General features: G+C 40.6%; 1 protein-coding gene and 1 long non-coding RNA gene across 3 annotated transcripts in view; both read right to left on the bottom strand.

Annotated features, from left to right (window-relative positions):
* Positions 1-4,926, bottom strand: part of DPF3 (double PHD fingers 3) — a 172,867-nt gene extending 167,941 nt beyond the window's left edge. Inside the window, exons 1-2 of the mRNA XM_067295673.1 lie at positions 4,884-4,926; positions 1,494-1,656 (exon numbers count right to left, since the gene is read on the bottom strand). Coding sequence (XP_067151774.1) covers positions 1,494-1,656; positions 4,884-4,926 — 206 coding nt within the window. The remainder of the gene's footprint in view (positions 1-1,493; positions 1,657-4,883) is intronic.
* An 847-nt stretch (positions 4,927-5,773) lies between these two features.
* On the bottom strand, positions 5,774-24,686 carry LOC136992083 (uncharacterized). Of its 2 annotated transcripts, none has more exons than XR_010884161.1 (4): positions 24,197-24,686; positions 21,860-21,947; positions 19,300-19,366; positions 5,774-5,838 (listed from the first exon to the last, which is right to left on the bottom strand). It is a non-coding gene; the product is annotated as an uncharacterized lncRNA (long non-coding RNA). The 2 variants fall into 2 exon arrangements; XR_010884160.1 differs by lacking the exon at positions 5,774-5,838 and adding an exon at positions 17,148-17,349.
* Between the last annotated feature and the right edge of the window lie 231 nt (positions 24,687-24,917).

Below are 24,917 nucleotides of genomic sequence, written 5' to 3'. Positions count from 1 at the left end.
ATAAGGTGCTATGGAAAGGTTGGGTAAATGAAAGCAAAGGTTTTCTGCCAGGACGGAGCAGGAGAAATGATAAACATGTCAGTACCCCCTTTCAGCCCGAGGCTTTTCTTCCCTCCAGATTGCAGAGAGCGGCAGGAATCCCTGGAAAAACCGTCAAGTGTTTTTCCAACTCCAGCTGGAGAGAGTTGAGTCGAGGAAAAAAAAAAAGAAAAAAGAAAAACTTCGCAGCCCTAATTTCATCCCTAAAAACTCAAACGTATAAAAACACCCACTCAGTGCAGCCAGAAAGTGCAAACGAAGCGTCACCGCCAGGTACTCTGCTTTCTTGCTTTATTAGCAAGAGCGCTGCCCCCGTTAGCAGAAAAGTCGTTTTAAAAAGGTTAAGACAGCTCCTCTCCCCACATACGGTGCCAAATCCCACTCTCCCTAATGCCTTGAGGGATTAACGGTGCGTGCTGCAGACCATAAGGAAAATAAAGGGCGCGATCCAGAAGACAACTGGCTCCCGCGTTCCCCCTCTTAAATCGGCCTTAATTCGAGATCGGAAACCCTAGAATATTTCTGTAGCAGAAGCACCTGCCCCCTCCCTTCCACACGCACCCTCTCTCTTTCTGTATTTCCTCAGCAAACAGTTGGCCAGATTCTGCCCGTGCAGACCGTGACTGTGTGCGCCCACCCTCAAGATGGAAACATAATCAACTCTCTTTGCCACTTTTAAAAGCGAAAGCCTGTCATATGCAAAACAGATCTCCGGACTTCCTGCCCCAAATCAACCATCAGTAATCCCGAGTCATTCATTTAACGTGTCTGTCTCTCCCCCTCTTCCTATCGCTGTCCCTCGCGCGCACAAACACACGAAAATCTAAGTGTAATTGCAATGCCCCTGCTGCCCTGCTTTCATACGGTCTGTGCAACCCCTTTGCCACTGAGCTAAGCAGCGATGTGGCCGATTCGTTCCCCCTCTTTAAGTCATCCCAACTCTGGAAAGATTTGCAAAAGAAAACTCCGAACTACGGTCGGAGCGCAGAGAAACCAACAATTAAGCACGCTGTTTCCATGAGCGATCCGTCCCCATCGGACGCCGGAGCGGCAGCGGGGCGAGCTGGCCCGGACAGCAGGCGCAGGACTCTGTCAAGTGCACGCACCCCCTCGGGGGTCCTTCGGGATCTCGCCGTTTCCACGGCTCGCGCGGCTCCGCAAGCTGCAAAAAGCCCCAGCGCTCTCCTGCCCTCCCTCCCGCCCGCCGATCTCTCGGGCTCCCTGACAGCCAATTAAGCACAACGCAAATGTAACATTTTTTCTTGTTCATTTCAGCACAAGCCGTTTATGTGTGTTGCACAAAAAAGAGAGTAGCTCAGGAAAAAAGGCGGGCGGGAGGAGAGATCAGCTGGGAGACTGGAGGCACCTGGCTCAGGCTGGCAGCAAGCATCGGAAAGGCGCCTTTTTTCATATTTAAACCACGCGGAATATGTACATTTTTGATTCCTACTTACGCTTTCAGGGGGTTGTGAATGACAGTCGCCATTTTGCTACAATGTAACAGAATATTGTGTCTCGGAGTTCTAAAGGTTCGCTCAGGGGAAGCGGCCAGCCAATCAGGGCGCGGGATACCGGCCCGCCGCCCAATCCCGTCGCGCAGGCGGAGCCAGGGCTCTGCTAGTTATTAGGGGAGCTGTCAAAGCCCAGAGGTCACTCCCTTTCTGTGGAACTGGAAGAGAGCAGGTCTTAAAGGGGCAGCGCACGCCCAAGGGGCTGTCACCACGCCGAATTAGATCCAGAGGACTAGGGTGGGGAGGGGAGGACGACTTTTTCGCAGTTATTTGGCTCTTTCTTTAAGGAAATCGAGCGGAGAGAGAAGTGTGGGAGAGAGAGCTCGGCTCATTCATTGTCTTTTTGCGCTGCCGTCGCTGCCTTTCGTTTCCCAAATGGCATGCCCCCTTATTCACGTGCAAAGATTGGATGCATGCCATTTTATCAGGAAAATAAATTACATGCGTGCTGACATTTGCTGCCGCATTAGATTCTCAAGCTTTCTGTTGTTATTCCCAGTTTGCTTCCCTTTCTTTCAAGCCGTTCTCCTCTTCAGGTCCCTTGGAGCTGCCGGCGCTCGCGGGGACTCCAGGGCAGCACCCCCTCCCCCTCCACCTCCCCCAGGAATTTCTCAATGTCAGTCATCCAGCTCCTGCAGCCAGTGCACTGGTTACATAATGCACAGTGGCCGAACCCATTGCCTGCCTGCTTGCTCTTTTTCCCACAAAGCAACTTCTGAAGTGATCGTCTGGTTTAGCGTGTTGAGACCTGGTCCTGTGATCTTTCAGCATAAATAAGAGGAGGGGAAAGAGCTTTAACTCGCATTTTATGGGGCATTTACTTGCACAGTAGAAGAGTAATTTGGAGGCTGGACTTCTGGAATAGACAGGGTGTAGTTAGAGTCCATTCCTGGGGAAGCAGCAAACTCCAGGAAGTCTGTGCTTACCTGCAACTAATTAAAGGAGCTTGCAAATGAATTATGTAGCATGACCTAAGTGATTTAAGGAGTGCCAATCCTGATCTCACTGTAACTCAGAAGCAAATCCACTGAAGTTCATGAAATTACACCAGCATGAATTTGGTATAAACAAGAGCAGAAGCAGACCAAGTTTTCCTCTTGTCTGTAAGCTTTGTCATGTAATACTTCTCTCTCTCTCTTAAAGGTCTTGCTTCCCTTCAGGCATCCTCTAGCCCTTTAAAAAAAAAAAAACAGAGGCCTGATTCTCTGTCCTTTGCATTTATATAATCAGAAGAAACTCAACTAAAGACAGTTAAAATACCCTGCTGTAAAAACAGTATAAGAAAGGAGAATAAAGAACCAACTTTATTCAGAACTTACTGAATAAAAATGGAAAAAATGGAAGTACTTGTGTTTGTGAGGTATCCAGGTGCTAATAGAATTGGAAATAGCAATCTTTCTAGCTAAGGGCTGAATTTAAGAAGACCAAGAATACCAAAACCTCTCTGTCTTTTAATTGTTTATCAAAATAAAACTTTCTAATAAGGGGGTGGAAAAGAAAGGGAGATGGAGAACAGAAAGATAAGTAAATGATGAGATACAGAGAAGAGGGGGAAACAGCAATGCATCATTTTCCCATTCATTATGGATTCATCAGAAGTTTTGAAAAGTTAAATCTTCTCAGATCTGTCCAGCACCCCTCTTTCCAACACATTGCCTACTCTGGCCGCTAGGTCAACCTAGCTGCTGTGCCAAGCTTATATCCCTGGAGGGAATCATCTCTTCCATCAAAGCAATCTAAGCCATTTGGTTACAAATACTGCTTAGGAGAAATAAGCTTTCTGTAAGCTGGAGAGTTGCCAAGATGTTGAGATATATCCCAAAACACAGTTCTGGGAAGCAATCTTTAAGAATGTTTCCATTATCATATTACATTATGTTATTTAATATAGTAGTAGCCCAGGTGACATTGAATGTGACTACAGATCCTCCTGTTTAGTACTCTCGCACTGTTCACAAGAAAAGCTAACCACAAACTGCCAAGCTTTCATAAGAACACAGTTGATGTACACACCAGAAAGAAATGAACAGGCTAGTGTGCACCTGAACTAGTGACCCTGGATGTCCTTATTTCTTAAGATTACATCCTACAGCCCAGACTGCTGACAGAAATTCTCCCCTAGTCTAAATATTAGGAAAACAGTGCTTCACAGTACACTACACAGTGGCAGGTATGAATTACTGCCGTAGACAAGGATTTGTTCAGATAAAATCTAAAGAACAGGTACCACAAAAGTAATGATAATATGCAAGAACTGGAGAAAAAGCATGTAGCAGACTGCTTTAACTACTTGTGTAAAGAATTTATCATGCTCTTTTGGCTATCTCATGTCCACACTGATACTAATCAGTCTGCAGGATTTGTATTTGTGGCCCTGAGAACCTTCAGAAAATGACAGCCTTGTTTATATGAACTTATACCACAAAGTGCATATCTTTGCCTAAAGACCTATATCACATCTCACTATTACAAGGATTGCTCGTTTCACTTTCCTCATTGTCCTGCTATTCACCTGACGGTAAACGTCAAACACATTTTAGCATTTGGTCTAGGATGGGCAATATTTATTTGTGGAACAACAACAATTATGCTGCTCACAAAAGAAAAAATAGTCTAGAACATTATCACACTGCAGAACTGGAGGCAGATTTGAGCTACTGAGAGAAGGCAGCACCAAAATTCAACCAAGCTCTAGAAAGCCCTGATATACTCTAGTATATATATGACATTTTTAGAGAATTAGAAAAAGCTGTTTGAGGTCATTTTTAGAAGTTTAATGAGTCCCTCTGGTCCTGTACACTTGGATATATAGGCCCATTCCTGCTCTGCAGGCAAAGAGCTCTTGGTGCAGCTTGGCAGGGAGTGTATTACAAAGATGGGATTAAAACACACTCACGCTCCCTCGCTGCTCCCAGTTATTCAGACATTGGGCCTTTATCAGCTACCAGCAACTGCAACAAACAGTGAAAACAGCCACAGATGAGCTTAGATTGTTGACGCTGTTTCTCCTAGTCTGATCCCGTATTACTGGCCAGGAGCAGTGGTCACTAGTATTGCCTCGTTCAGAGGAAGCTCCAGGAAGACTAAGGACAGAGTTGCCATATCGGAACAGCAGGAAGTCTGACACGTGATAACCAAGACATCAGGCTTTGCTCATCTATCTGCATTATTTTCATATAAAGTCCTTCACATAGAATCCTACAACATTTAGATTACTGTTTTAGCTGTAAAACAGGCATGCAAATATGGAGCACTGGGTGGCATTTTGTTTGTGATGATCTACATAACTGATTCATATAGTCAGTCTTTGTGAGTAAGGGAACCATCACAAACCTATGCTAATAAAACTTTTATACCACACCACGGAGGGCTCCATTTTCACATACACACCATTCCATCAACCACAGATCACTTATAAACTAAATTTTTAGATTCCTTTTTATTCTGGTTTTAGGCTACTGTAAGTCACTAATCAATACAGTTACTGCTGATTTACATCACATATGAGCCAAACACATCCGAAACACACCCAGTTACATATACACTAAGTTCCAAGCTTTGGATTTTTACCCTCCTATGTAGCTGCTGATAGTTTTATTCAGACCCAGCTGAAACATACCAAGAAAGCTGCAGGAAAATAAAAATGCTGTTAAAATATTTAGCACTAAAAATTTAGGTAGGCATATTTTTAATGAAAGGTTGCCAACTGTTTGGGCAGCCAACATTTAAATTTTAAAAGGAAGGGTAGATTTTTACATAAAACCATTATATAAAAATCTATGGCATTAACACAAAGCCTAAACATTCTGGCTCTAAGGAGCTAAAGAGAGTAAGGCTTTTGAATGTAGAATCCACACCCTCATATCAGGCCTGGTATATGGATCCGCAGCTTGTCTCTACCCAAGTAAAAGAAAAACAATGTAGTTTCTTCCCATTGTATTGGAAAGTGTCATGTCTCATGGATCATTTTGCTACTCTTCTGATCCACCCCTATTTCAAACATTTTTACAATCTACATAATGCAAGTGCATTGCTATTTTCTGTGAGGTGTAAAAGATGTCGCTGCTCACCCTGCAAAGCCTTATTTTCACTGAGGATCCTTGGCTGTGAAGGAGTTTTACCCTGTATTTGTAGTTTCGCGCTTCCCCTTTTGTCTTGTTAAGTTTTAATGCACAATTGTGTTTTCTAGAGGGAGGAAAGATTAGGTTTTTACTTATACATACCTCAACCCTTGTGAATTGGAAAGTGAAACAAACTAGACACTGACAGGAGAGCAGCTTGTCTAATTCTGCAATGGAGGAAAATACAAAAGAAACAGTTGTTAGTCTACCAGAAACCACATACTTTTTCAGCTTTAATATCCCCAGATACATCTAGTAATATGCGATTGTATTTTGTTCAAACATATTAATATTCAAAGGACCAGATTCATATAAGGTACAACAACATGTTCTGTGACAGAAGCTCTCCTAACTTTGGGTTAGAGCAGAACAGAGCTCCACATCCACAGATATCATGCAGTAGATTTGAAATCTTAACCCCTTTTTATTTATTTAAAGCTTTTCAGGCATCTCTCATGCACTGTTTCTTGTCAGCCCACCTCCTCATTTTCTTTGATCTTTACCAATAGTTGAGTTAGCTGAATGAGCAGGGAAAGATGTCAAAGTTACACACTCAACACCAGCCATCTACAGACACATCACTAAAATCTTATGCAATCAGCATAACAAAGATAACTATGGAGCCATGCAGAGCATAAATTGATGTCACTGATTCATTATTTGCAATTTTGGGAATTGCATTCCTAAAAGGTGACCTGAATTTTTATTAATTTTCTTTTAGCAAAATTCCCCTCTATAGCTATAGCAACAATTTTTGGATGCCTTTAGGCTATCTTAATTTCAGGCCTGATTCTTACTTCAAAGTCTCAATTTCGTATTCGCCATTCAATTTGCAATTGCGTTACACCTGAATTACACCTATGCTGGGGTCTAGACTCAAGCCCCTTTATTTTCAAATGGAATGGTCAGATAAAACAAGTATTTTCTGATACTAAAGATGAGTCTCTACTGCTAAGACATACATTCAGACCTTGATCCAAAATTTTCAAAAGTCTGGGGAGACAGAAGTTGTTTCAGGTTCCGGGTTCTGGTTTAAATCTGTCTTCACTTTAATGAAGTGCTGAAAATCAGTGATATTTAGTGTGGTTGCTAGAAAATTCTTTATGTTACTATGGATTTTTCTTAAAATTCCCTCAACAATAGGAAACAGCCTTAAGAACAAACTGCCTCAAAAGGAGGATACATATCCTTATGGTAGCCACTGCAGTGGTGTAGTAGTAGAGATAGGAATCTAATAATACAGATAGACACATGCTCTCAGGAGCACACATATGCCAGCTACTGCTGTTCTCTCCATGAGACCAGTCATCGTTATAATGTAGATGGGATAAAGCTACAGGCATATAGAGGTGTTATCCTGAATCATCTGAGATAATGCTATAATGCTTCCTGTCTCTATCTCTTCCTTGCATGGGGTAAGAAAGAGTTTCCAAGGTCACTTGAATCTTGGCGGGAGCAGATGGTATATATTAGGACATGCCTACATGGACAGAGGCAGGCTGGTCCACTCTCCAAACTACTGCTAAACCAGTTGGATCCAGATGCTAGATATCTGCTCCTATATGGATGCACCCTAAGTGGCTTGTAAGGCAGATAAAGTCTGATGTGACTCTCATAAAAAGTTCCTCATCATCACTGTAGATAAAGTCTGGGCATTTTAACCACTTTTAAACACAAATTTCAAATGTGGCCTAAGAGTGCTATAACATGACTTCCTCTAGCCCATGAGTAGAAAAAAGAATGTATTACCTTGCTAATCAGTCTTCTCACTAATAAGCACACACTATAATTATTATGATTCTAAGACAAGTTTAACATTTGGATTGAGCATAATCAATTGCGATAGCACTCTACCTGAAAATATTAACAACTTAGAGAAAAACATGAACTGCCATATTCATTCAAAGAAAGAGTTAATTCTGAATTTTGCTGTTGATTTGAACAGCTTAACCTTTACTTCATTACAAATGGGATCACCTCAGAGAAAGGAATGAGTATTACACTGTGACTATATGCTGACTCCACTATGGGAAATTTTTTAATAGAGTAGGCAGAGGTGAGCCATGCAGATGTGGCTTGAGAGTAACAACTTATTGTCTTTCAGTACTTCCTTGTTTATAATATGTATTTCAGTTTTCATGGGGCCAAGGGAACAAATACTATCATAAGTAGGCTAAAACAGGTTACTTTTGTAGCACATCCAGAAGTTATACAGTTTACAATAAAACTAGTCTATTTTTTAATTCTATTGAAAATTAAATTCAGCTGTTAAATTCACTGTTAATATTTCTTAGTTTTTTAATATCTTGTGAAATATTTTCAATACTTTCATTTCAAAATTTTATTTAGTAAGATCTTCAATGCTTTCACCCCTCTCTTCCATATAAATACAAACAAATGACTGTGCTGTGCCATTTAATTTTTTCCTTTCCTTCTGTTTTTGTTCCATCACTTTCAAAACAATTTGGAAAAGTTGAAAAAGTACAAAAAGAAGATTAACCTTGCTAATCAATAACTTAAAATATCTTCCACTTTTACAAAGTTCAGAGTAAGAAAAATAAAAATCAATGAGGTGGTTGAAGTGGAAAGAAGAAAAACTAAACAGCAGTTTGGAGTGAGTGAGGGGATACGAAGGCACTAGCTCATTTTATTGCACTGATTGGCCAAACAGGGGAGGAAGAAGTAAGAAAGGGGGAAATAAGATGACTTTTGTTCAGTTACGTTTTAAATTCTGCTAAATAGAAACAGCTTTAAAAGTTTCATGAAACTGTTTTTCCATCCTCCATCCAGCTTTACTTTGGTAGAGGAGGCAAACAACAGAAAGGCACTGACTGACTGTCTAAAACAGCAATATAGATCAAGCCTAACTTTAAAAGCTGGCAGACTTCAATTGACATGTGCTACACTGGTACAACATAAAACTGATTCTGGGAATTTATCAGTGTAAGTTACTCCAGTCTAAGTCACAGCGGAGCCAGCCCTGATTTACTTGCCCCCAGGTCTCCTCAGCAATTTCTACCAGTGGAGCTAATTTGATACAAATTTCCCTAACCCATAAAGGCTCTCAAGCCAGGTCTCCCCTTCAGAAGTTTGCTGACATTCCTTAACTGAGATAGCCGCACTGGTAAAATCCCTTACATCAGAATGGCTTTGCCAAGGGTGGAGCGTATTTGTTGGTTTCATTTGTTTTGTTTTGTTTTGTTTTTCTCTGAGAGCGGAGTAGCTTTGCTGCCAAGACACTTTCTTCTGAAGGCAGAGGCCACCTCACGGTAGGAAGCGCTGCTATACAACTCTTGCCCCAGCCATTCTCCAGCACATCTAAGCCTTGTATCAAATCTTCTACAGAAGCTAAGGCTTTTGCTTAAGTTGACAGGCCTTTGCTGATGCTGTTACTCTGTGTTGCCTCAACAGAAAGTACCTAAGAAGAACTTGTCAACGTCTATTATGAAACTCTGAGTGAAGAAAAAGGCTGATGGGATACTGCTTTATACAAGGTGCCTATTTTTGCTATTAACCATGCTGCTTATTTGGCTATTTCTAGGACTATCCTGTAGAGTCCTTACATAACTCCAGGAAAGACTGCCTAGTACAGGATTTACTAGGCACATGCATAGGTCCAGATTTTCATCTTTCATGTGCATTATTAATATGGGCCTACTGACTTCAGTGAAACTATGGCTCCTGATTTGCACCAATATCCAGGAGAATAGGTTTAGATAGGCATCATCCCAAAACCGCAGATAATAGCTGTTACTAGTGAGCTCAAGGAGGCTACGGAGGTTCAAGCTACCTAACTGGTATGGCCAAGAATCACACATTCTTTCCCCTATGTTACTAGAAGTAGCACTCAAATACACTACATATTTAATGCAACCTCAGATCTCAGGCAGGAAGGATAGAAATGATTGTTACCCAAGAGCCCAGAGTAGAACACAAGTGCATACAAAATATCATCACATAAAACTTACACTCTCTATCCTGCCAACTGTGCCACATGTAGAAAACCCAAATTCCCTACCTTACTATTCCTTCCGGTGTCTCCTTGCGTTCTGTCTGGCTTTAAAGGTGAAGAACCAGCTAAGAGCATTCCAGCCTCTGTATCTGAAAAGGCGGCACCAACATCTTCAACACTAGAAAAGCTCCCACCAAATATTATATTACATTATATTATATTACTATACATCTGAGGATACTTCAGAATAGTTAGAATGTCTTGGAACCTACACTGCTTGGGAGTCATCAAGCATTACAGTTTTTTAACTCAGAAAAGCATTGTAGAAAATGGGGTAAAGACCAGTCACCTAAGCATAGTGTCTTATACATGTTGAATTCTGCACTCACTTGCAAAATCCAAAGGATTTGCCCATCTCACACATAACAGAATGCTCCCTCCTGTCTGGTGTCTATGGCTAAAGCCCTTAGGAAATATGATTCAGAGGCATTAGAACAACTTTGATAGAATAAAAACATTTATAAAGAACAATATTGCAGCTGTGCTGCAATACTCCTGCCTGCAGTAGTATCATTTATCAAATTATTTTCTTAGTGAAGATCCTCCTTGTCTGGCTCCTGCAGGCATCAGCATCTCGCTACAAAACACAAATGGAAGGAACCCAGCTTCCAGGAATTCTGTGCAGCCAGTGGTCACAAGATTAAGCCTTAAGATTGCACCTTACCCACTTCACAACTGTCCAGAAATAGTATCAACAAGCCTAACTGACCTGCATTCTTTACCACTCCCCTTTAGCCCTGCAATAGCTTCTTGCTCTCTTCTAACCATTGGCCAGTCCTTCTCTGAATTCTTTTTATTAAAACCTTTTCTCTCCCTACATAGTAATAATTTCTTCTGGCAAACAGGACCTTCCACTCTCATCGTTCTTCTAGGCAGAAACATTGGCCAAATCCATTTAGGGAGAAGGCGAAGGATAGCACAGAACGATCTGAAACGTAGTTGCATTTGCTGTGGGTGAGAGGTGCTTATTACTTAAGATCACTCTCATATCAGACAAGCAGTGGATTCCCTTACTCTATTTATATACTTGGAATAATTCACTAGCTAACACTTTTCCCAGCTAAATAAATGTCCACCTCCTGAAATGGATTCAAACTTCTGGGGCACCGAGGTTACACAACAAGGGTCAGTATGCAACGCACAGTGCCAGAGACATGCAGCTGTTTCCCTCACTCACACCCCCTCCTTCTGATTATTGAATATGAGAATCCCACTTGTATTCCAGATACAAATGTAAGCATGTTATATTCCAAAGGAGCTTGGCACTATTCCAAACTGCAGTCCTAGGGACATCCAAGCCTGGCCTACTTGTTAGCATAGCATCCAGAATGCTGGGACAATAGATGTTCATTTTTCAGTTACTGCATATTGACGGGAAAAAAAGATTTAAAAATATATATACACACTCTAATCCACAAGCCTGTATATATAGCAGAGTGTTGTTTCCAGGCCATATTCTTACACAAATATCCCAATGGGCCTTCCTAAAGCTTATGGGAAGACCTGTGCTGTTTTCAAAAACCGTAACAAGAAAATAAGACTCCAGTTCAGCAAGACACTAACACATTTATCTGTACATAATCGAGGCCATTCATTTGCTAAAGATGAGCTATGCTACTAAATACTTGTGGAAATCAGATTGGGAAAAGAAGAAACACATTGATCACAGATATCAGATAGTACTGGGGTGAGACAGCACTGAAGAACAATTTAGGAAGCAATGGCTGCTAAGGCTGGGATATTTGAAAGAAAGGGTTCTAGAATCAGAGTAGGATTATATAGTTAATGCAGAGTCACTAGGAACTAAGAGCCTGTAACTACAGGACACTGAAAGCATGAAGCACACATTAAGCAGACTGAAATATCTGAGTGCTGCAATATAGCTATGTAAGCCAAGATTCATACACAGGATCCTATGCCTAGTGTTTCCTATCGTGTGACTCTGGGAGTTATTGGATTTAGGTGCCTAGTTTTAGTCTCCTTGAGGTTGAATGTTTGGGCTACAGACATTAGAAAACAAACCAACCTGCCAGTCAGATTCTGTTCCCATTTGTAAAATGCAATTCTAACATGGCTTGGCTTGGTTCTGCCAAAGTTGGCTTCAACAGGAAAAGAGGTTGTCCAACATTGTCAGTCAAATCCTGTTCATACTGCCACTAAGATTTATTCTTCATTTACAGTGATGTAAACTAAAGTAGAATCTCATCTATGTATAATAGGAGTTTTAAAATGTATACACTGCAGCAAAAATCTTTTCTCCAAAATTTTCATATCCTGCTTTCATGAAGTCAACCCAGCAGAGAAATTAGTGCTGTCGAAAGTCAGAGTTGAGAGTTAAAAGTCCTGACCTGAGAAGAATTAGCATTTATTTATATCCAAGAATGCACAGTTTGGCCCATATAAGGTATTTCTTTATGAAAGCATGACCTTAATAAAAATACTCTGAAAGAAATCAGCTAACAGCCATAACAGCATGCACATAATTCTTCTGCCATATTGCATAGCAATTGCTTAATTTATCTGCTGACTCCCCAAACAGACGACACATCAGTGGGTGTGGTAGAAGTAAAACTTGATGGGGATTACGCACAGTAAACATCCACGGGCGTGAATCATTGAAGGTCACGGAAAATCCTCTACTGAGTATTGCTATTCCACGTTACCACTCCCCGCCCCGGCTCACCTGGAGCAGCCGGGCAGTGCCGGCCGGGGGCGCGGCCTGGCGCTGCACCGCCCCCTAGCGGCGGGCGAGGGGCGAGCCCCGGCCCCTTTCAGCTGTAGCGGGTACAATATCCTCCACTTCTTGTCCCAAGCTACACAGAGTACAGCTTGCCCAGCACCACCTCAGAGGGGTAGGCACAGCTGAAGCCATTTCTTTGTGTTTATATGTTTATTAACACAAATTTGTACTGGTGCATTTCCATGCACACACACTCGCAGGAAACATTCCCCCCGTGGCTGAACATTACCTTCTTTATACTACACAACGTATGCCTACAGGGATTATAGGTGGCACAATCAGCACTGCCAGCAGTTGAAACTGCTGATACCTCTGAATGTTTTCTAATGTTCAGAGTTTTAGCACACTAAGAAAGTGACATTTCCTCAGCCAAAGAATTCCCTTGCAGAAGGGTTTGGGATTTTTGTTTTGTTTTGTTTTGAAGGGGGAGGGGAAGGGAGAGATCAGAGGGGACAAAGCATTTTTGAAAGCTTTCTCATGAACAATTTCCAACAGTGAGAGTGAACAAAACATCTTAAAATAAAATCAAACAACGATAAGGCTGAGTAGACTCTATGCCTTCATGTAAGGCTTTGAAATTCAGAAGACTCAGTGAATCTGGTATCAAGAATGTTTCTTTAGAAATTTTCTGTGGAAAAGCCACCCATAACTGACTAAGTCACTGAAAAGCGCTTTCAGCAGCTTGTTGGGATATGGCCCCAAGATTCCATCTGTATTTTTACAGTAATCATCCTTTGTCCAGAAATTACTGTTGCATCAGATCCCAACACTTACAGGAGCAAAACTAGCTCTCTTCTGTTTTCCGTATTTTCTCTGCTGATATACAAGGGGAGGCAGGACAGAAGAGAAAACAGCAGGAGAGAGTACCCTGCCATGCAATGGAAAATTAGATTACAATGCATCCACATAAAGAAGCTGAATTAAAACTCCAAAGAAAACCTTTGTTCTGGCATCTCCTAAGTTTTGAGGGCTTGACTTTGCAATCTTCATGCTACTTTTCTTTTTTAATTTTTTATTCTTTTGTTGTGTTGTTGCTGCAAAGGACTATTATATGCCATTCTGCTTTTTTCCAAACGACAAATACATACACTAGGACAAAGAGGTTATATTCAAAGATTTCTATTTTGATCATTCTCTGTGCGCACCCACACACAGACAGTCCTTCTCTCACACTAGGGCATGCACATGCAAGCATGAACACAGATCTACGGAGTCTCATTCAATCTTTGAAGTCAGGCTAGAAGCCCTGGGACAATCTCACAACTACATCTGAAAACATAACTTTTTAAAATCAGTGCTATATATACACACCTATTTTTCTTCTCACTTTGCTTTACTAGTATAGAGATACTTCTTGAAAATCAGTTTTTAAGAAGTGTTTTATCTGCTTCTGCTCTCTTCACTCGAAATCATAATTCTGTTTGCAATGCTTTAATTATTCATACAGCAGACAAGCCTGATTTTACAGGGATGATGATGATGCTTCAGGTGAAGAACAAAACAGAAGGATCAGAGGAACACCTACACAGAAAGTAATGCTTTCATACCAAAACTTTTAGTTGGGAAAAAATCTGGTAAGAAAAAGACAAAAAACATACAACATGCATGAAGCATTGTTTATATAAAATTTAATATTTTTCACCGTACTAGATCTTTACAGAAAGATTAACCATCAATAGCTGCAGTCACTCAGAATTTATTATGCACATCTATCAAATAACATGGGCTTATTAATCATAGCCTTTAGAGCTGAAGAAGTGTACAAGGCGTTTACTTAGCTAAAGGCTTATATCACAAAGCCGCCAGTTACAGTATTTAAAACATATCATAAATATGAGAAACTGTCACTCATAAGTTTATGACACTCCAAAAAACAGTCCAAATCAAAATCAGCAATATCAGCCAGTGGAAACCCTAGATGAATGCAAACCTAGAATTTCAAGATCAGACCATTCCTTGTGTTAGGAGTCCATACATTAGAGTACTGTTTCTGTTTGTCAAAGTTAAAGCAGGTTTCAAGCTTATTATGGGCAGATCTTTCCTTAAAGCTGAAACATTAGTATTTTTTCAGACAACAAAAATTCCTACTCTGAAATGAGGTCCACCTCCAAGGACAAAGGCTAAAGAAAACATCAGCCCAAGCAGTTGTCTCCAAAACAGCACAGAAGTTCTTTAACAGCCTAAACATCCAAAGTCCTTCCACTTAGCCCAACTTCTGTTTAAGTGGACATAACTTGAAAGATGGCCCTGTGAAAAGGATACAGTGATGAAACTATGCTTTCTGTCACTGGCCTCGACATTAACATAACTGGCGTTTTGGAAATTGGGCAGGATACTTCTGTTGTCACATTAATACAGCACAAATTCTCACTTTTCATCTCAACCCCCCCAACCCTACATACCACATCCAACCACAGATGGCTGGCAGAGTAGGATATCTTAGCCTGACAAGCCAGGAGCAGTAACTAATCCAGACCACTGTCCATGAACAGAGAACTGCATGTGAAGAGCCTCCTACCAGCAAGCAGGTAGTGCAGCAGGTTGAAACAAAATGTAATGGAAAAAGCAAATAAATGAAGTCTTATAATTTGCCCATTAACATCATGAGGAATATTAAAGGACATAGTCAAGTTGCTACATCCAAAAATAACAAAGACAATGCCTGATTCATCCCTCAGATCCACTTAGGTAGTCACAAATTTGACCCAGAATGCTTATAAATTACCAAAAATTGTAGCATGTATATTATTTTGATATTTTAAATCAATGACACTGTTTTGGCTCAGCAAGAGGATCCAAAGGAAGAAGTGCAACTTGTGTCTGCCTCGGGAAATTCCAACATTCTCAGTCAAGAAACAAACTTCCAGAATTTGGCACCTAAGCCAAATTCCACAAAAATAATTTGACAGACTTAAACAGGCTTTGCATCAGATCTGTGGGGGTGTGTCTCCCTACTCCACGGCCAGTCTTGACTACTTTCCAGCTCCACGTGACATATAGCAAACCCAGAGCTGTCTGCAGCTTTTTTGGTTGGCCAGCTGAACAAACTGGGCCAAATTAGCACAAAAAAACTAAACTAGCCAAATGCCATGTTTACTGTAAGCTTTACAGGTGAACAAAGCTGCACACAACTCTGCATCAGAAACAAGCTTCTGGGCCATCAAACATGATTTATTATCCCAGGCACTGTTCCATGCAGGCATAACAATATCGCTTCTAGTTCTGGAGTCAGAGTGGCTGATGCTAACTTCTTAGGCCTCCTGACATAGCACACACCTGCATGGTTCACATTTCCCATGAAAAAACTACCAGTGGACAGACTTTTCAATAACTTGGCCAGTGTGCCCCATAGAATTGAAAACAAAGACAGATTATTGGGGAGGTGGGAGGAGGCAACACAAAATACAGATGACCTTCAAAATATTTTTCCTTATTTTTCTTCCATTTAACATTCATATTTATCAGAGGAAGAAACTTGTCAAAACATTCGACTTGCAAATTTCTACCAAAGAAAAGCTCGTTTCCTCGCCCCCCCCCCAAGCTCCACTCCCCATTTCACAGGGCTGAGTCTGATCCTGTGCTTCTATCTGCATGAATGGATGCAAGTGCCTCTGAGGAATGCCACTTAACACTGGTATTCCTCCTAGAGGGAAATTTTAAAAGACCATCTCTTCAGGCCAGGAATACTTATATGTTGGACACAGTATACATGCAGAGCTACACTGCATAAAGACATCCATCTGCTATTTTAATTTTATCTGGAACCTATGGGAGCAATTTCACATAGCTGGCTTATTGTAACACAGCCCCCTTCCCCCTTATGTAACTTCTCCCACAAAAGTTCTCCTAGACTTTGCCCTTACACACACTCTTTGATCATCTGTATTTTCCTTTTCTTTCAGATTTGGCATTCTGAATAGAGGTGATAAAATATGTTCTTTATTCAAGGGGAGGATGTTCCACCAGCTGATATTGTTGCACTGTCTGTTAGCTTTAGAAAAGAAGGCCTGTTTTATAGAGAAAGCAGCTAAACGCTATTAGTCAACTTGCACTCAGTTGTTACCTGGGTTAAAAAAAAATAATCAATTACATCTTCTTGGGTAATTAATGCAGCTTAAACCCCATGGCCTGGTAGTCTCTAGAAGCTCTTAACCATTTCATAGAGAGTGCTCTGTCATCCTTCTTGATTTACCACAAAGTTACAGTATGCAACTTGTATTATCCTATGGACAGTTACTTCAGCTATTCTTCTTTCCTTGGGACTTGGACAGCTTTCCTGCTCCCAATTAGAAAGTGCTTTGCTCAGGGAAATGATAGCTCAACCAGGTCCATAAACCATTTTCTATATCTTATCTCCTCTTTTGATTTCCATCCAATTAAGCTGAGAGCTGAAGTTTTTTTGGAACTGCAAAATAATAAATTACATCTTGTATATGAAAGACAAGTACTGTTTCAGTTCCACAAAGCAGACGTACAGTATCAGTTGTCTTCACACTTTTGAAGACCCTTTGTAGACTATCACTATCTGCAGGTTGTGTTTTGTTGTTTTTTTTTAAATTCAGCAATTGATTTAGTATTTCTTTCTAGAAATCAAGTTCATTGCTTCCCAGTAAATGCTGTATATCTTGGTCTAAAAAAATCTTTTTATTTCATTTTTTCCAGAGGTACACAAGAAGTGGCAGATCATAAACCATGCAGAAAGTTAATTTTATTAGTTTGTAGACACAGGACAGATCCTGCAATATCAGCCCATAAGTAGACTTCTGCACCTAGGCACATACACTGAAATATAGGCCGATGTCCACACTGAGAATTAGGACTGACCACAATTTGCTGTTCCTCACTTCCACTCAGTGCCCAGAAGAGAAGCAGTCTGCAGACCAGGTCCTAGAATGGCTCCATGAAGCAGGGTGTCTATGGAGCGGGCTATGAGACATGAAACCGGCACTCTAGTGGGCTAAGGCAATGCCATGATCCATTCTAAACATCAGTGCATACATGCAGTTAGGATGACCAGAGGCACAGTGACCTAAGAATAAAATTTAAGACTGCAGCTACAATCATAGCTCTGGAAGTATTCAGAACATGGAAGAACATACAAACAGTAATCAAGACAAGAGTAGAGGATATACAGTATCACCATGAGACTAGACATCCGCAGATTTATACTTCTAATTCTCTTTCAAACTACCCCAACCCACTAAACAAATCGCACATACCTTCTACAGAAGGTACTTGATATATGAAAAGACAACGCTGCTTTCCCATGGTAACCTTCCCTCCTCCCACCCTTTTTCCTTCAGGATGTACTCCTAACATACTCTTGATATTTTACATTTAAGCAATAGGAAACCTCCCACACCAGTCCACATATACCGGGCTGAACTTCCTCCTCCTCCTGTGCTGCTCTGGTTGAGAGAGGATTTAGAAGTGAGAATTCTTATCTCATAAATCTTCCATTCCCCTTTCTTTCAAAAAAAGAACCCTTGAAACAGGAAATTCCAGCAGAATTCAAAGACAACAGAAGTGGGGGGTGGGAGAGAGACAAAGAAAGTAAGGCTGGTAGCATTCAAATGGTGCTTTTACAAAAGGGTACATCTGCAGGGCACGATGCACACAGGACAACTGAGCTAGCTCATGCTTCAGAAGAGCATTATGCTCATTTATTGGGCATTTCTGAGAACCACATGCACCTGATTACAATGCTTTCTGTGCTCAAGCCTTACAAATTACTTTCCTCAGCATGTGAGATATAGACTGAGATATAGGATACAGACTTTGAGAAAGGAGGTGTTACTAACCATGTGACACAGTTTCTTCAGTTAAAAAGTTGTTATAAACTTTAAGGATACACTGTTCCTTTCTGAAAGTGGGACACTGATCTCCAGATGGACATTTCTGGAGAAGGGTTTTTTCTGTATCATCATTTGTGCCTACACCTGTCCAAAGACTTGCGTACTTAATATAAAGCAACCTAATACACAAGATGATACCTATGATCTATGTCACCAATTTTTCCTCCAGCATGACAAATCAACCTTCAGAGCCCTGACATCCTTTATTGCTGTGTAAAGGCAAAACAGTACAGATCTCTCTGTATAAAAGCACAACCTCATAACCAAAGCAGAAAAGAGAGAAGATGAAGCAGCACACAAGATTTTGATCCTAAAAGAAAATACTTCCTTGGAGATACCGACCAGTTCTTTTCACTGGAACTGTTTTTAAATACAAGGCTAGAAATCAATCTTGTAATTGCAAGCACTTTGTGTATTAGAGATCCATAAGCTGAACAAACGAGTCTGGAGGAAAAAGGAAAAAGCTGCCAGCTTCCACTACTCTAAGGCAGACATTAATTACACCAGGAATTTAACCTTCCATTGCAGATCCTAATTTTTCCCTGTAAAGAAGCAGGACAGCAGTACTTACCACAGGTTTCTTCAAAAACCACCCTGTCAAGATATTCCACTCTACATTGCCTCTGCAAGGAATATAAGGTCCAGCTCCAGTTTTGTGTTCTAGCAGTGTAAACCCTCATTACCAACTCTATCTGTTTGAGAGATCACTTCACCACCTGCAGATGTGACCTTTTACCAAACTGACATTTCACAAAAAGCACTGAAATTATTAACAAAGAAGTCCGGTTTTATTTTTAAATGACAGACATCAGATCTGGATTGCACAGGACAGCACTACAGGACAAAAGACAAAGCATAGCCACTTCTGTCCTCAAAAGCATATGCAAATTTAATGCCCTCAAATTAGCATTCTCACCATTCATACACAGAAAAATGTGGTAATGAAGCCTGGCTTTTGTAGGCTGAGATATGTCCATGTGTAGGTGTGTATACACATACACACGTACATATTTATACTCACATAAAATACGTCTTCAGCAGGAGGTGTGGTTATTGTTGCATTATTTAAAACTCTTGGAATGGACCCACTAAAAATGGTAAGAGAAGTCAAAAAAGAACAAAGACATTTTAAAATGTTAGGTAGTTGTTCATATTGCACATAAATCATATATTTAAGACAGTTAGCTAAAATATCAAAAAAAATCAAAAGAATTTCACAGCTATCTAGCAGTCTCCTATCTCAAAAACAACACGCTATTTTGAAAGAAAAATGTAGTATTAAGGTGAAGCCATTTCTGAAGCGCAGACTGACAACAATGAGCTGGTGCACACAGGAGCCTGTGCTATATCACAGGAACAGTAAGTCTGAGTCAAAACCGCAAACTAAATCCTTCTTTTTACAGGAAAAAAACAATTTTTTTAATATCCATTCAGAGTCAACAGGACCCACTTAAAGATGCACACAGTAACCTTCATGGTGTTTACGAACACAGAATGAGTATAAACAGTGTCTGGATTCCAGTTTGCCTTTCTAAGGAGAAAGAGAGATTTCAAACAAAAACCCATGTATGCACAATGGAACTGAGTTACTGTCACTGTTGAGACTTACGTTTTGAATTCCCAACCTTATACTGTTTTTTCACCCTAAAAAATAATTCAAAAGAAATACCACCACTTCACTCATTTGACTTTAAGTATACAAAACAGAGCCAGCCTGTTGGAATTATTGACTACAGGCAAAATTTTCCCATGTACCTGAGACCATGCCAGTCCTGCAATAACAGATTTTACACATAGGTACAGCAGAGCCAGTAATAATCTACCGGTCTTGGGTTCTAACACCCACAGAAGCTACAGCAAATGCTTGCATGTGATAAGATACCCACGATGCCTAGATAGGCCTGTACTGCCTACAAACAAAGCCAATCCAACTTTTGCTGGCATTGATGCCAGACTTGGATTTGGGAATCTATCACTTCCACCCTAGCAACTGCCTACCTCCCCTGATAAGTAGCCACCCTCCTTCTCATCAACACTGACACTGAAGTTCGTCTTTATGCAAACTACCACCATCCTTCCTCTATCATCAGCAATAGCAGCCACCAAACTTGCCATTCTGCACTCGCTAGGCTGTTACTACACAAGTGAAGAGTCTCCGTGCCACCTACTAAAGTTTTATGGGGTTGAGCCTTGGGTTTTGTTTTTTGATTTTTGTTTTTTTAAATCGCATTCAAGTGACAATAGCAGCAACCCAGTTCTGCATTAGGCTGTTGCAGTCACAGGAAGTGATACACAATTGTTGAGGCAGTAAACACAGCCCAGTCATCTGTGTCTCCCATGGGAGAAAATGAAAGATGAGCAGTGGAAGATCTCAGAAATGGATTTTTAAGAAGAGACTATGTCCTGGAATATGCTGGCCTCTTTAATGAGACCCCTGACACCACAGCTCCATTTCTACTGATATACAAGCCATCTAAATGGTCAGTACCTAGTTATGCCTGCATGTTCTGCAGTGAGTCTTCTGAATATATTGGAGTCAAGAAGTCCCTCCACCAAAGCCAACAAAAGTGTTTAGTAACCCGAATACCTTCATTACTGTCTTTCAGTGAAACCTTCACTTCTAAGCACCTAAATGATTTAAAGATGGGACTTAACTCTGAAAGCTTTACAAGCAAATTAAGTATTGGGACTTTTTATTCCTTTTAATCCTGCAGAATAAAAAAGATAAGCTAAATTCATTAGACAGCAGAATATTTCAGTAAGTTATAGCTGAACAATTCCATCAAAAACCAACAGCACTGAAGAGAGGGCTAAATTTGATCAGAATCTTTCTCACTGCTAAGCATACTTGAAAGGAAGAGACCGCAGACTTACTCTCAGGAGTCCAGTTTGAACTTATACCAACCAGTAACTTAAAGTTTTATATATAAATACTAAGAGTTGATAGATACAGAACCTACCACTAGATTTCCAGGAGTCACTCCTTAGCATACAAGCAGTCCTTACCACATTAACAGCCAGAAGTACTGTATGTACTGCAATTTTTTTAAAACTCATATAATGCAATGATATACAATGTGAAAGTTTACAGTTTCATTTGCCAACTTTTCAGTGTGTTTAGTGACCCCCACCCTGCAGGGAAGACAAAGATGATACTTCAGGAGAAAGAAGTTTTACCTTCTTACATACTCTAAGCAGAGCTCTCTCCAAGCAACATCAGTGCCCCTGTGCCTTATATCTATAAATACAAATAAATACACTTTAAATAATGTTGTAGAGGAATTTTGTGGTGTACTTCTGCTTTTTAAATTGATTTTTATAGAAATTCAATACTTGGTACAAAAGAGATACAAAAGAAATACTCCACAGGTCTTAAGAAAGAGTAGCTTTGTGTAAGTGCACTACTGCCCTCCACTGGACCCGATCAACATCTGCTCCCATATTTATAAACCATCTAATAGACACCGGAGGGAGTTGCACCTCTAGATCAAGATTGTGATATGAGAGCTCAAGATTTTATACAAACGCAGAACAAATGCAGCAAGTTAGTGATCGATATATAAACTGCAATAATTCATCACCTTAAATGCTACAGCAGTTTGTTTCTTCCCTCACAAGCATCAGGAGGAGAACCCAAAAATGAGTATCGGCATCAACAGCAGAGCTGGCCTGTGGGACAACAGAACATTCTGAGAACTACAAGTCAACCAGCAACTTTCATAAGCAAAAATACTTAAAAGCCTTGATGTTATGACTGCAAGACTACTGCAGCTTATAATGCAAAAATTAAGCTTACAAAGTTAAATAGGATCTTAATGTAATTGCTTTGATTTCAGTGGAATTAAACCAAGGACGAGTTTTACTGTTAGACCAAATCCTGCTTTTGATTACCTTACACAATCCCACTTACGGGCTCGATGCATGTTCCAGTTACCACAGCTTAATGAGTTGCCATGTGTAAACTAAGCGGTAACAGGCAGATTACATAGTTTTAGCCCCAATAATCATGAGATAAAATATACAGTTTAAGACTCAGCATAAAAAAGTTTAAGCAAAACAATTTTAGTTTTCACATGTGACTGCTAAGAGCAGACACAAGTTCAGCTACTGCAGTCCAGCTGATAAGAGGCAACTCACTAACCAGCAGTAATCCTAACCCTATGCTGAACCATAAATTCTAATGTGATTAAGGAAGTTTGGTCTTTACAGTATATTTTAACGAAATTTACATTTATATTTTAATGTAAACTAGCAAATAAAGTAAATATAGCCTGAATTTGTGTATTTAGTATACTACACAGGTATAAATCCAGTCCACTGTGTAACATAAGTAGAAAAAATAGCCAGAGGACAGGGCAGGACCAGAGGGCAGACTTATAATTCAGCATGACCTTGACCAATCTGAAGATTGGTCTGAGAAGGGTGGCATTCAACAGTGACCAGACCAAGCACAGTCAGTTGCACAAATCCAGAATGAAAACAGCCGATGAAGCAGCAGCTCTCAAACTGTAACTTCCCCATCCTTTTTGATCATAAACTTCATGACAGTTAACATTATTGTGCCATTGTAAACACCATACTATGATGTATAAACTTGAGTACATCCTGAAAAATATATTCAGCACTAGTAAGGCCTCAGCTGAGTAGTAGTATATAGTGGTTTTCCAGCGTTTGGGAGACACACTTCACAGAGACATGTCCCACATGGAAAATGTCCACAGAGGAAGCAAGAATGACCACAGCTAAAAGTCACAATCTGTAATACCGGAGTGAATTGGTATTCTTTAGTCTTTTTTTTTTTTTCTGTTAAACAAAGACTCAAGTGGGATAACTTTAGCAGTTTTCAAATATATAATACTGTTGCAGAGAGGGAGTAACTTGTTTTCTATATCCATGGTGGACAGAAGGAGAAGTAGTAATGGGTTTAAATTGCAGCAATAAGCATTCAGTTCACACATTAGAAAATCTTTCAGTGAGAGATATAGTAAATCATTAGAATAAATTGCACTGAGTCTCACACACAAAAAGGCTTTAAGAACAGGTTAGACAAACACAGATAAGGAAAAATATAGGGAGGCTGGGCGTGTGTGGAAAACCAATGAATGACCTCTGAAGTCTTTTCCAGCCCATTTTGCCTATGAATTTCAAAAATAAGTAAGTGCAATGCAGCTGAGAAAACAGATTTCATCTAACATACCTGTCTTTTGGTAGTAATTCTATTTCAGTGGACTCAAATGCACAGTTTATTGGCAGCATTTTGGTCACAGAACCTTCAAAATTGCTCACAGGCATCAAAAATTAAAAAACTGAAACAATGCCAACAAAAGAAGCAAAGTGTAACACTACATGCAATACTATTTGCTGATCGCTTACTTTTTAAGGCAAAGAAATAGAGCTCACAAACTATGCAAGCTGCAGGTAAATTCTCCAGCTGTGTCTATTCCTGAAGACACCCTTTTTTCCTGGTCACTTTTAACTCTATGCATTTTGAACTTAAAACACAGACCAAGTAACTAAGAGAATGAAAGAACATCTCCTTAAAATTACCCTCCTGCTGAGAGCACACAACAAGCCAGTGCAAGGTCTAAATATTCAATGGAACAAGTAAAAATTCATTTCATATTTTCCCAATATTGGAATTTTCTTTTTTAAAAATTACAAAAGTGGCAAAAATCTAACATTTTGTTTGGTAAGAGAAGGCCTATAACCCTATTTTTCCACATTTTTTTGAGCTATGGATCACATTTTGCTGTAACTGTAATCATCTGTTAGAGGGACAAGTATTTCTACCACTCTGTTTTGAAGTTTTTAAATTCCTAGATGCTGTATAGACAGGAAGAGGAGGAGGAAAGCCACTACACAAAAACAGCCTTTAGTACATCTTTAAGGAACGATCAAAAGGACAGCGGTTTTCTTACAATGAATGCAAAGAGATGGTAGTTGCAACTACATCCTTTTGTTGCCGTTTCAGCTTTTGCTGATGAACCACAGAAGCATTGATCTCCTCCTGCCACTGACTGCTGCAGCCCCAAGTTCTTCCTCATCCATTTGCTGCATGCTTTCCGTAGCTGTCCTACTACTAATGCCTTCTCGTCTGTCACCGATCTAACCTTTTGTTACCCAGTAGTAAACAGCTCCAAAAATATTTTAAAGTATGAAAAGGAAGGGGAGGACCCCCAGCTAGGAGGGACAGTTTAGAGCTACCACTTGCTCCCTCACCAGTCCTCCACCGCCCAGGCTCCTCTTCACCATGCAATAATTCTGGAGAGATTTAGAGAGGCTGCAGCAACAGCTTCCAGCTCCCCCAAGCCCTGGGGCAGCTTTTAATCGGCTTTTTCCCATGAACCAGCCAGGACCCTAGAGCAGGAAGCGGTGGTTTCCCTTCAGCGGCCCCATCCCTCAGAAACACACCTGTCTCCTTTCCCGCCCATCCCCTGGAAGCCCACTGCCCTCAATCTCAACTCGCGCAGGAAAGAGACGCTTCCCACCGCGGAGCCCCCAAAGCCAAACCCCCCCAAGCCTCGCCCCACACCCAGACCCTCCCTCCCTGCCCTCCTCGGGACTCCCCCGCTCCCCAACGCGTTCCCCCTTCTCTGCCACGGCTCCACAGCGGCTGTCCCCGGCCCGCCCGCCGCCTCA

Source organism: Apteryx mantelli, chromosome 4 (assembly GCF_036417845.1).
Source record: "Apteryx mantelli isolate bAptMan1 chromosome 4, bAptMan1.hap1, whole genome shotgun sequence".
Taxonomy (NCBI): Eukaryota; Metazoa; Chordata; class Aves; order Apterygiformes; family Apterygidae; genus Apteryx; species Apteryx mantelli.
The sequence above is the reverse complement of the archived record's forward strand: the minus strand, read 5'-3'. Positions and strand labels throughout refer to the sequence as shown.